At 44.1% G+C, this 12,382-nt stretch overlaps 1 protein-coding gene across 1 annotated transcript in view; it reads right to left on the bottom strand.

The window, feature by feature from the left end:
* Vps53 (VPS53 subunit of GARP complex) overlaps nt 1-12,382 on the bottom strand; it is a 133,361-nt gene that overhangs the window by 16,789 nt on the left and 104,190 nt on the right. Inside the window, exons 18-19 of the mRNA XM_034505814.2 lie at nt 4,408-4,556; nt 526-595 (exon numbers count right to left, since the gene is read on the bottom strand). Of these exons, the coding sequence (XP_034361705.1) occupies nt 526-595; nt 4,408-4,556 (219 nt within the window). The remainder of the gene's footprint in view (nt 1-525; nt 596-4,407; nt 4,557-12,382) is intronic.

The following is a 12,382-nucleotide window of genomic DNA, read 5'->3' as shown; positions in this document are numbered from 1 at the left end:
CCGCCACACCCAGGAACTCTGCTGTACTGAGAACACTGCCTCTTATCCTTCCAGCAGCATCCCTCAGAGAAACCTGAAGCCTTCACTCTTCATGCCCCTAAGACAGTTTCCACAACCTTGCTTTGTACTTTCTGTATACTTGATGAGGATGTGCTTATCTAATGGATCTGAGCCAGTCGGGGCTACAATATGAGAACCTACCTCAAAAGACAAAATAGCCGGGCAGTGGTGGCGCAAGCCTTTAATCCCAGCACTTGGGAGGCAGAGGCAGGTGGATTCCTGAGTTCGAGGCCAGCCTGGTCTGCAGCATGAGTTCCAGGACAGCCAGGGCTACACAGAGAAATCCTATCTCGAAAAAACAAAACTAGACCAAAACAAAACAAAACAAAACAGAAAAACCTGTAGCTCCCTACACCAGGGAAACCAGTCTGGGTCTCTTCAGACTTCAGACTGGTCTACTTGAGAATGTGTATTGGATCTACAACTAAGGCTGAAAGTGAAGGTCCCATACAAAGTTTGCCTTACCTGCTCTGCTCCCACCATGCTGATCGGCTTACACTTGAAGAGGTGGGTGATGAATTTGGGAATGAACGAACTGTGGATAAAAAGTAACAAGTTAGGCTTATTTTCTTTCTAGTGAAGAGTTGCAGAAACTTGTTAAGGCTCTACTCCCCTTCATGAGAAAACCGAGAATCAAGGTGGACACTCACGTCCCCTACACCACTACTCACTGCCTGTTCTTTCCTTCTAACTTTAGCTCCAGATTTGTTTAGGGAAGAATAGCCTTGATGTTCTGGGGAAAAGCCTACCTCATCTTAAGCTACAGAGGTGAATTATTTTTGTTTGTGGTGCTGGGGATGGAACCCAGGTCCTGGCATATGCCAGGCAATACCACTGAGCCACACTCCAGTCCTATAGAGGGCAAGTCTACTGAGCGTCAGCCAGTTCCACTGGTGACTGTTTTAGGTCCTTCGAGAGGGACTTACTCTATGCCAGTCTAATCATCTGGAGGAAAGCACCTCTCAGCAAGGTTACCAAGACACGCCCACTTGTTGCCTAGGGCACTGAGTTATATAACACACCTATGCTTGTCCTCTTACCATTCGGAGGGTGTGGCCAGTCTCAAAGACAGCAGACTATACCAGGTCTCAATGAAACCACCAAAACCCTAAAGCAATCATATTCTCTGTCTTTAAAAAAAATTATGTATTTTTATTTTAGTGTATATGTCTGTGTGTGCCATGGAGGCTGGAAGCAGGCATTGAGACCCTTGGAGCTGGAGTTATAGGCTATTGTGAGCTGTTCCCTGTGAGTACTGAGAACTGATCTGGGGACCTCTGAAGAAGCAGCCTGTGCTCTTACCTACTAAGCTATCTCTCCCCTAAACCAACTTTTTTCAAGTCTGTCCTAACTTCCTCTAGATTTGAGGTTATATGAAAATTTAAAAATCCATCTTGTGCAAGGTGTAGTGGTATACACCTTTAATCCCAGCACTCAGGAGAGACAGGCAGATCTCTTGTGAGTTCAAGGTCAGCCTGGTCTACTTAATGAGTGCTAGGACATCCAGAGTTACACAGTGCAATGATGTCTCAAAAAATCAAAACAAAACAAAACAACAGCAAAAGACAATACAATAAAATTCTACTTTGCCATTCAAGTCCATTTGAGTACCAGTAGCTGAACATACCCCAATAGTGGCAAAAGAGAACTACATGGGCAGTTAGGGTATCTCAAGGCAAAACCAAGAAATAATCACTAAGGTGGCAATTCTTTTACCAAGAAACAAAAATCACATGATTTTCTAAAAATCTGCTGAGCACTAAGGGACAACCTGGATCACTAAGGGGCTGATAATGCTGTTTAGGGTGAGGGAGAGGGAAAACCCAGCAAGTTGGGGAAGGAAAGGTTTTTTAAAAAGCTTCAAGGCCTGAGTCAAGAAGGCTGCATTGTGCTGATGTTGTTCAAAGCTGTGAAAGACAGACATGTGCATTACTAGGCAAGATCCAGAGTGAACTGACCAGGAGGTGCCCAGGGCCCAGGCCCACAGAGGAAGCATGAAAAGGGGCAGGGTTTCCACAGCAGCTAGCTGCTACCTGTCTCCTCCATCTTACATGCTGGGTCCATGCCGTGTCCTCCCCTTCAACTCACCACATCTCTTCCTTTTTGTTTTTTTGTTTTTTTTTTTTTTGTTTTGTTTTTTTGTTTTTTTGTTTTTTTGTTTTTCGAGACAGGGTTTCTCTGTGTAGTCCTGGCTGTCCTGGAACTCACTGTAGACCAGGCTGGCCTCGAACTCAGAAATCCGCCTGCCTCTGCCTCCCAAGTGCTGGGATTAAAGGCGTGCGCCACCACCGCCCGGCACCACATCTCTTCCTGTACACTGTAATCACTGAGTGCTAAAGACCTCTGGGAGAATTTCATAGAGGCATACTAGCTTAGTGGGCGAGAGAAGTCATTTAGAGCCAAACTAGTTTCAACTAGGAGTGACCTTGATAAATCATTAGAAAAGGCTGCTACTGGAGTCAGTACAGCCACAGATGGACCAGCAAAAGTACCTGAAGTTCTGCAGTCAGACCCAGGTGTGGGCCTACTGATCTAGAGGAGAAGTGAACAAGAGGCTGTCTGGAAGGGGTTCTGAGAACTTAACCTGTGCCAAATGAGTAATGGGAGGCTGAATTTGGGACTCATCACATGTGCCTGTATAGCTTGTAATGGAAGCTACTCCACACTAGAGTATGCTGTGGTTGGCCTTGAACTTGCCCTGACTGGTCCATAGTGGGTGGGCTGGGGAAACATGGAAATAATCCAGATACATGTTTTTGGAGAAGAAATCCCAGCAAAGTGATATGTCATTGCCAAGGACCAGCAGGATGGAAGTGATGGCTACTGCTCTGGGCTGAGATTTTATAAAGACGGGAAGTCACCAAGAGTTAAAGCACAAAACTTTCTAGGTCCTCAGTTAAACTTTTCCAGATGTGGGCGATGGGCACCCTATTCCCAGAACACTCAGAGTGACTTAGTACTAAAATTAAAAGGTGATGAGAGAATGTGAAGTTGACACTTGGATGGGCTGAGCAATGGACTCCTTATTCACTTTAACCTTAGCTCAATCAGACCCCTGGGTGCTTACAATGGAGATTTTGAGTCACAGTAAATTTTTACAGAGACACTTGTAACAGTGGTTACAGGGAGTGTCACATGTGATTTATCAGCAATGCTTTTAGAACACATTAATGAGCATCCAGAGAGAGAAGGGAATGTCAGCTCCTGGTCCATCTGTGGCGTGAAAACATAAACGCTCCCTGGGGAGTCAGCCCAAGCCTTCCTGATGAGGTTGAAACTAAAGTTAACTCTACAGCTACTTTGTCATTGTTGTTCCTTGGGGATTTATTTATGTCAGATGGGGAAAATCTAATTGAATACAAACCGGGAGAGATCTGGAGAAAAGAGAAACTCAGAATCCTGAGTCACCAGTTGGGACCTGGACGAAAACAATCCAAATACGGTAGCTTGGACAGCACTGACCTTCCTGGAGCAACTTGCCAAACTGTGCATCTGATAATTGGTCAGAGGAGACACTGGCCCTCATCACTGCCTGGCCTCTTGGGAAGCAGTGCCGGAGCCAGATGCTGACTGGCAAAGAACCAAACTACTTCCTTGCTTCAAAATTCAAGGCTGAAATAGCCACACACAAGGACATGACAGGAAGGCAGGCAACTTGGGGCTTGCTTCTAGTCCCAATTCCTAGTACTTTCCTTGGACATAAGGATATTCAGCAGTAGATGATTTCTGGCCACTATAACAAGTCCTGTGGTGGAGGGGAGGAAGTAAAGGCTCAAAGGTACAACTGACGGGCCCAACCCTTGAGAAGTTTATAATCCAGTCAGAGACAAAATGCACACATGAACTTACTGAAAAATAAAAGCTCGGGCAAGGAGTGGTTTCATGGACAAAATTCAGAAGAACAAGACGCCCCAGATCATTTCTGTTGGCTCTGCCATGGCTGATGACTGCTGCTATAAGCATGCACATAACCTGAAGTGGTCCATTTGCTTTTACCATTATAGCCCTTTGGGGTACAGAAGAATATTAGTTTTCCTGGAGGTCCCAGAATGAGCCCCACCAGAAGATGGGACACCTGGATTTGTGAGCCTGCTGGGAGGCTAAGTACAGCAGTAAAATAACTTTATTGAGTATGATACCAGAACCATTAACAATTTCTCCAACTCAGAGAGATAGGCCTGGAGAGTGATCTTGGGGTCAACCACAGGTTTGTACCCCATTAGTATGGTTTGTGAGGGATATGGTCATGAACAGATGGATACATGGGCATCTCTGTGCTGCTGCTTGGTTCTCCTGGGAGACTGAAACAGAAAGCGCATCAAGAAAGCAGAACAACTCAGGACTTACTTTGCAAATTTAATGCAAAACTGTGTGAAGTATTTCCGTGTGGAAGCTAGGTTGTCACGGATGATGGGGACGTTCTGCTTAATATGAAGAATAACAGAAGTGACATAAGGGCTCTGGTCACCAACATGCTCCACGTTCTGCCATGGCATCTGAAACAGACAGGAAGAGCCAAGCTTGAGAGCCCCTGCAGGGGAACGGTGTTACCTGTTAATGGAAAAGGGGAACTGGGGGATGGAAACTAGGTCGTGACTTGGTATCATACAGATTGGCATCGTCTGACACAGAGGCTGCTTTAAAGTAAAAATAAGCAAGCCACCTCCCCAGTGGCATGGAGTGTAGGCTCCATTTCTCTTCGATCGTTCCCATTAATGCTTCCGGCAGCCTTCCCACCTAAGCAAAGGGTGCTCAGCACATTACTGAGCAGACGAATGGGGGTGTCTAGGCCCATAGACCCCTTTTCATACGGGTTGCATGCCAGAGATCCTGCATATCAGACATTTACATTATGATTCATAACAGTAGCACAAGTACAGTTATGAAGTAGCAACAAAAATAATTTTATGGCCGGGCGGTGGTGGCGCACGCCTTTAATCCCAGCACTTAGGAGGCAGAGGCAGGCGGATTTCTGAGTTCGAGGCCAGCCTGGTCTACAGAGTGAGTTCCAGGACAGCCAGGACTACACAGAGAAAACCTGTCTCTAAAAAAATAATAATTTTATGGTTGGTGGTCCCCAACCATATGAGGAACTGTATTAAACTGTTACAGCATTAGGAAGGTTGAGAACCACTGCCATAGAGGGACAGCACCACCAGGGACTGAAGAACAGGGAGGAATATTTACTTGCAGGCAGTTGGGCAGCTTGGGAGATTGGGGAGATTCAGCAACTGGACTAAATGTGGTGAAACCCAGAACAAACTAGAAGGGAATTCACTTACAGACCCTTTTTAAAGTAAATTGGGAGGAGTTTGAGATTTTATTATTATTTATTGTTTTCTTGAGACAGGATCTTGCTTTGTGGTCCAGGCTGACTGGGAACTTACTATATAACCAAAGTTAGCCTTAAATTTATAGCAATTTTCCTGTTTCAGCCCCCTAAGTGTTAAGATGAGAGGGATGAGCCACTACACCTCACTACAAAACAACTTCCCCCAGACCTTCCACAAAAATACACTGTGTATTTTCTCACCAGGGTTGATGTGATCTTTGACTGGTTAAGAACAAAAATGAGGGCCGGGCAGTGGTGGTGCACACCTTTAATCCCAGCACTTGGGAGTCAGAGGCAGGTAGATTTCTAAGTTTGAGGCCAGCCTGGTCTGCAGAGTGAGTTCCAGGACAGCCAGGGCTACACAGAGAAACCCTGTCTCAAAAAAACAAAAAACAACAATAAAAAAACACCAACAAAACAAAACAAACAAACAAACAAAAGAACAAAAATGAGGCTGAGTGTAGTGGCATGTACCTTTAATCTTAGCACTTGGGAGTCAGAAGCAGGGGACTCTATGAATTGGAGACCAGCCTGGTCTATATAGCTAGTTTCTATAGAAACTATTTGGGCTATATAGAAAGACCCCATCTCAAACAAAACAAAATAATAACATAAACAAAACCCCCAAAACAAACAAAATGGAGCTCAAACTTATATACTCATGGAAGAATCAGGGAAATGCCCTGGAAGGCAAGAAGAATTTACAGTGTAGTGACTCTGTATTTTGTAGGTACACAGGAGGGCTGGGTGCTCCCAGCTTGTGTTACCTGGCAGGTACTCACCCCTGACCCCATCTTGGAGGAGCTCTGCTGAGCTAGCCTTCAAAACTAAACAAGGTTGCCTGTTCAAACTCTTAAGCCAAACATAGCCCTTAGGCTCCATCTAGACTGGAGGTCAGCAGCCCTAAGGCCTTGATGTCTCTGGCAAGAAAACACTTCTCTGGTTCTCTACAAGAGCAACAAGTTCTCTTAATCTCTGAGCCAGCTCTCTAGCCCCTCACTTCCATTTTTACAGAGGCATGAAAAGACTTTTGCAAAGCTTCTAATCAGGTTTTGAAACTGGGTGTGGTGGTGCATGCCTGTGATCTCCAGCATTGTAGGCTGAAGGAGGTTTGTAAGCTTAAGGCCAGCAGGGACCGTATACACAACATTCTGTCTCTAATAAAACAAACTAACAAAACCCACGTAAACCAACACAGGCTCCAGACAGAAAATGGAAATTCTGGGTTAGCAAGATGCCTCAGCAAGTAAAGGCACTTGCTGCCAATGCTGTTGTTGTGAGTTTGATACCCCATGTGAGACCCACATAGTGGAAAGAGAAAAAACTGACTATTGTAAGATGACCTCTGACCTCCACACATGTACCATGGCACACATGTACATATAAACATACAAAATAAATACATTTAAAAAAAATCTCTTTAAAAAGGCAATTTCATTTGAAAAGAAATTTATTTTTTTAAAAAAAGGAAATTATATTTATGGATCTGCTCATTGATTGATTGGGACAGAACCACACTGATCTCATGACTTCTGAGAACGAGAGCTCTTCCCCCCTCAGCCTCTCCAGTAGCTGAAACTACAGGCTTGTTTGGCACTAAAAGAAAAAAATTAACTGGGGAAAAAACCAGAAACAATAGAGAAACAGTTAAAGCTCCAACAGGAGCTGTCTGTACAATGAGCACTCCAGCTATGTGTAATGTTTTCCTCATTATCTGTTACCTTATTTGAGAAGCATTTCTTCTACCTCATCTTAAAGATCTGATCCTTCCAAACAATGATTCCCAGTGAACTCACAGGGTGAGGCCCAAATTGACAGGTGTTAGATCCACCCTTCACCTTCCTCTCCCCAACTCTGCAGCAAGGCTTGAAACATGGTGATCTGGGCAAGGGCAAAAAACCACCACCACCACCAACAAAAAAAGAACAAAACACAACAGGGAACTGGACAGAGCTTTGTGTCCCACTGTCAATCAAGAAATAAATGACTAGTGCCTTCCAAGTTGGCAGCATTGGATAGTTCATGATCTCAATGCAGCTTATAAACAATTATTTAAACATGACAGCTCCTCACTCACAGAAGATGGGCATGAAGGGAAGTGTGACATGTTCTGTCACCAGTTATAAAGCAAGTCTGATGCAAGGCAGACTGCAGCTGTGTTGCTTTAAGTTCTTGCTAGTTAGCTGAATGGACATCACCAATGTTCACATGTGTTGCATATGTGAAAAAAATCCCCCTTGCTTTAAGTTTTAGCCAGGTACAGCCAACCTGAAAGAAACACTAGTAAGCACTCATGATTTTAAACTTTATAGTCAGCTTAATGAAGGAAATAATTTAAAGTACTAGCAAACAACGAAAACTGACATTTCCCTCTCTCTCTCTCTCTCTCTCTCTCTCTCTCTCTCTCTCTCTCTCTCTCTCTCTGTGTGTATGTGTGTATACACATGTGCACATGTATGTAAATGTGTGAACAAAGGCCAGAATTCAACCCTAGGTACTATTTCTCAGGAGTCTACTTTGTTTGAGACAGGGTCTCTCATTAGTTAGGGTGGCTGGTCACCAAGCCCCAAGGATCTGCCTGTCTCTACTTCCCCAGTGCCACAACCTCTGGCTTTTTACTCAGGAGCTTGGGATCAGGCATATGACAATCACCTTGCTGACTGAATTCTCTCCCTAGCTCCTGATTTACTTTTGTGTTGGGAATGGAGCCCATGGCCTCTGTGTTCTACCTTTGAACTTCAATCCCTGCCTTTGTTTCCTAAGCTCATGCTTTTTGGTGTTTTTAGACAGGGTCTTGCTCTGTAGCCCTGCCTGGCCTGCTACTCACTATATAGCCCAGGCTGGCTTTGAACTTATGGTATTCTTCTGCATTAGCCTCCCAAGTGCTGGGATTACTAATATGTATCACCATATCCAGCTACTAGCCCATTTCTATTACTTAAAACAAATGTACAAAATACAGTTAGCAGTGCTTGTATCTAGACACTACTCCAGTTGGCTGATGTCCTTGGCTACCCTAGATGATTATGGGATTAGGTTGTTATTAATTTATTTTTGGAGACAAGGTCTTACCATGTAGCCTTAGTTGGGCTGGAACTTAGAGAGCTGCCTGTCTTCCAAGTGCTGGGATTAAAGTCCTGAACTACCATGCCTGGACTTAGGTTATAACCTAAATTGTCAAAAAGCTGGACAATACATGCAGGAGGACCGCCATAAATTCAAGGGTATTACCCTGGCTTACACATCAAGGCTCAAGACTCTATCCTGGAAAACAAAACAAAAAACAAACAAGGCAGCAGCACAAGTGTGTGTATGTGCATGTGCATGTGTGTTCTCCCACAAATATGTGTGCATGTGTGGTATGTGTCTGTGTCCTCCATGTACATGTGTGTAAAAGTGGTCTCCTATGTATGTGCATCTGTGTTCTCCCATGGGTAATGCTTTGCCTGGTGTCATTTCACTTACTAGCTGTGTATGTCATTTAGCTTTGACAGTCTTATAGAACAGGAAACTCAAGTGACATAGTAGAGACAGGCAGGCCTATCTACAGCCAAACACTACACTGGCATGCTTTTTGGATAACTGTGAGAAAGAGAAAAGACAGACTGAGGAAAGCACTCCCACTTCTCTGGGCTGGTTCAAGGTAAGCTCACTGGCCCTGGGAGCAGCTGGTGGGTGCACACAGCTGCCAGACAAATCTCTTAGCAAAGGGCACAAATGGTGTTGGTACTAGAATGGGCACAGAAAAAAAAAAAAAAAAGCCTCCAGCACTTCCAATCTTCCAATAAATTCTGCCATTCAGCATTTAAAAGTTACCCCTTTATATCTAGAATTTTCCTTTTGTTTGGGGGTGGGGTGGTCTGGGATTAAATACTGTCTGGTACTATATAAATAACAAGAAATAGTTCCTAAAAACTTGTACATCAGATGCAGTGTTGACAGAAAGAGGAGGTAAAAAAAATAAAATAAACAATGACCAAAGTATCCAGAACTTGTGTTTAATCAGAGGTGACATTGTGGAGGCTAGCTTATCTGTGGAATCTGCTTTTGCTGTCCACTTTCCATGGCAGGCGAGGAGATCCTCACATTCCCACAGAGAGCACACTGCAGACCATGCCTTTCCTTGTCTGCAAGAGACTCCAAAAGTAGCCCCTGACAACCTGAAAACCTGAATTCCCTGACCTCAAGTTAGAGAGATATAGAGAACAGTCTCAGATGTTTGGACGCTGGCAGTTGGGATCTAATGCTGTGCCATGGGCGCCAAGCCCTGGACTTCACACACACACACACACACACACAGAGAGAGAGAGAGAGAGAGAGAGAGAGAGAGAGAGAGAGAGAGACACAGCTGTGTCTGAGTCACTCACTCCTACAAACCTCTGCATTGTTAATCTGTACCTTCTGCATGCACGGCACTGGAGCAAGCCTTAGTCAGGAAACACAGAGGGTAGACTGTTTATGATTAGCTGCTACATTCTCAGCACTGTGACCAACACAGTCACGTGAACTCACTGCTTATGATGGTATTACTGTGCTTCACAAGTGGGAAGACAAGCTTCAGGATGGGGTGACCTGTCTAGTGAGGCCTAACCAGTCAGCTGGCAGGTCTGAGTCCCGGATGCTGGCTTGTCCCACCCCAAAGCCCACCATCTTTCCATTTTACCATGGTACTTCTTAAAAAATGTATCCTCAATGCACCTGAGGGTAGCTGGGGGGCTTAGGCACAGTAAGATCAACTTCCAGGTTAGGGGTGTAGACATGCAGATGACTGGGGGAGGTGAGGGTATGCAGGAGGAAGAACTGATGGCTCATGGCAACTGTCCTCAGAGATAACATTCCCAGGGGAAGTTCATCTAGGATAGAAAGTGAAGCACAAAAGGCTTTAAGGAAATATGCAACTATATGTGCATATATCCCATCAACGGTGATGAATTTTTATTTTTGTCTTTTTTTTTTTTTTTTTTTTTTCAGATAAGGGCTCATGTAGCTCAGGCTTAAACTCTACGGAGCTGAGGGTGATCCTGATCCTGCATTCCTGAGCCTCCTGCTTCCACCTCCCCAGTGCTGGCATACACCTTCCAAGTGGTGCCACCACACCAGCCTGGGTTGTGGGGGTGGCTGTCTAGACCTCATGGGTTTTGGTGTAAGTAGTACTAGTACTAGAACTCAGGGTCTCATGCATGCTAGGCAGCCACTCGACCACTCAGCTGTATCCCCAGCCCTTCTTTCTGCAGGATGAGACAGGGTCTCACTATGTAGCCCTTGCTAGTTTGGAACGGACTATGTAGACCAAGCTGGCCCGGACCTCACAGAGATCCACCCACTTCTGTCTCCAAAGTGCTGGGATTAAAGGTATACGCTACTACCTATTTGTTTGTTTATTGTGTATGTGTGTTTGAGTGTGTCACTGCATATGCACAGAGGTTGGAGGACAACTTGCAGGAAATAATTCTCACTTTCTACTGTGTGAGTCCCAAAGGTGAAACTTCAGCCCTCGGGTTAGGCAGCAATAACCTTTACCTGCTAGGACATCTTGCTATTTATTTATTTAAAAACATTTCAGCATAAAAAGAAAAAAAATCTGATTATTGGAATTTCATGTGATTACTGTTTTCTTTTAAATATCCGGGGCTGGAGAGTAGCTCAGCAGTTAAAAGCATGTACTGTTCTGCATTCCTGAGGACCACACTCAGTCCCCAGCACTCAGGTTGGGCAGTTCACAATGCCTGAAACCCCAGTTCTAAAGGGATCCAATACCTCTGGCCTCCATGTGCAGGAGTGCACACACACACACACACACACACACACACACACACACACACAAAATAAATGAAAGTGCCAACTGTGGTGGAGCACACCTTTAATCCCAGCACTTGGGAAGCAGAGACAGGTAGATTTCTGTGAGTTGGAAGTCAGCCTGGTCTAGACAGAAAGTTCTAGGCCAGCCAGAGCTATACAGAAAAACCCTATCTCAAAACAAACAAACAAACAAACAAACAAATCAATCTGTATTTTCTAATATTAATGGGGATAATTTGCTTTTATCTCAATAAAATAGGAATATTTTTCATGAAGAGAAAGCTGCATCTTGATCACATGTGAAAAATGCTCTTGGGGGGCTCTGGGGCCCACTGACACCATATACATGTTAAGAATGGGAGTAGATCTGAGGCCTGTGCTGGCTGCTTCAAAATGTCTTTGGGGGAGGGTGATGAAGTTTCTTAGATTAGTACATGTTCGCAATCTTAAAACCTAACAAAAATTACATGTCAGACTAGAAGGATTTTAATTTATTTAATTTTCCCCCTGCTTTTTTCTAAATTGCTATTACTGGGAAAAGCTAAGTGTGTTTGACGTCAGACAGAAATTCAAATTCTGTCAGCCCCATCCATGATCAGTTCTTAAAACACACACACACACACACACACACACACACACACACACACACACACACACACAGAGAGAGAGAGAGAGAGAGAGAGAGAGAGAGAGAGAGAGAGAGAGAACACAAACAAACAAACAAACAAAAAAACCAGTAAAGAAGGTGCCCTTTTAATGGCACATATTTATATCTCAATCTTTGTTGTAAGACCATAATTGAACATACTGATTCTTAAGAATCTGTGGAATTTATTTCTAAAAGACAAAACTGCTAATGTTTCCAACCAAACTCCCCAACAACCCTTTCTCGAGAATCAGAGGATGGCTTAGTTTCATACTTTTATGAGGAAGAAAGCTGCATCATTATCATAAGTAGGAGCTTGGTGAGTTCTGGTCATAGCACTGCTCTAAACATGTGATTTGGGCATAATAGGAAAATCAAACAGATGAAGAGCAGGCCAGGACAGTTCCTCCATTTTCAGGAAAGAATACACAGGCAGACTGGTATACTTGGTCTGGCTGCTCATACTGCCTTATCGGATAGTTATCACTGTGAAACTGTGGATATGGATTTAAAAGATGAAAATGAACACCTGGTGAGCTCATAAT

This window comes from Arvicanthis niloticus, chromosome 6, assembly GCF_011762505.2.
Source record: "Arvicanthis niloticus isolate mArvNil1 chromosome 6, mArvNil1.pat.X, whole genome shotgun sequence".
In the NCBI taxonomy this organism is placed as follows: domain Eukaryota; kingdom Metazoa; phylum Chordata; class Mammalia; order Rodentia; family Muridae; genus Arvicanthis; species Arvicanthis niloticus.
Note: the sequence above shows the minus strand (reverse complement) of the source record. Positions and strands in the feature narration are given on the sequence as shown.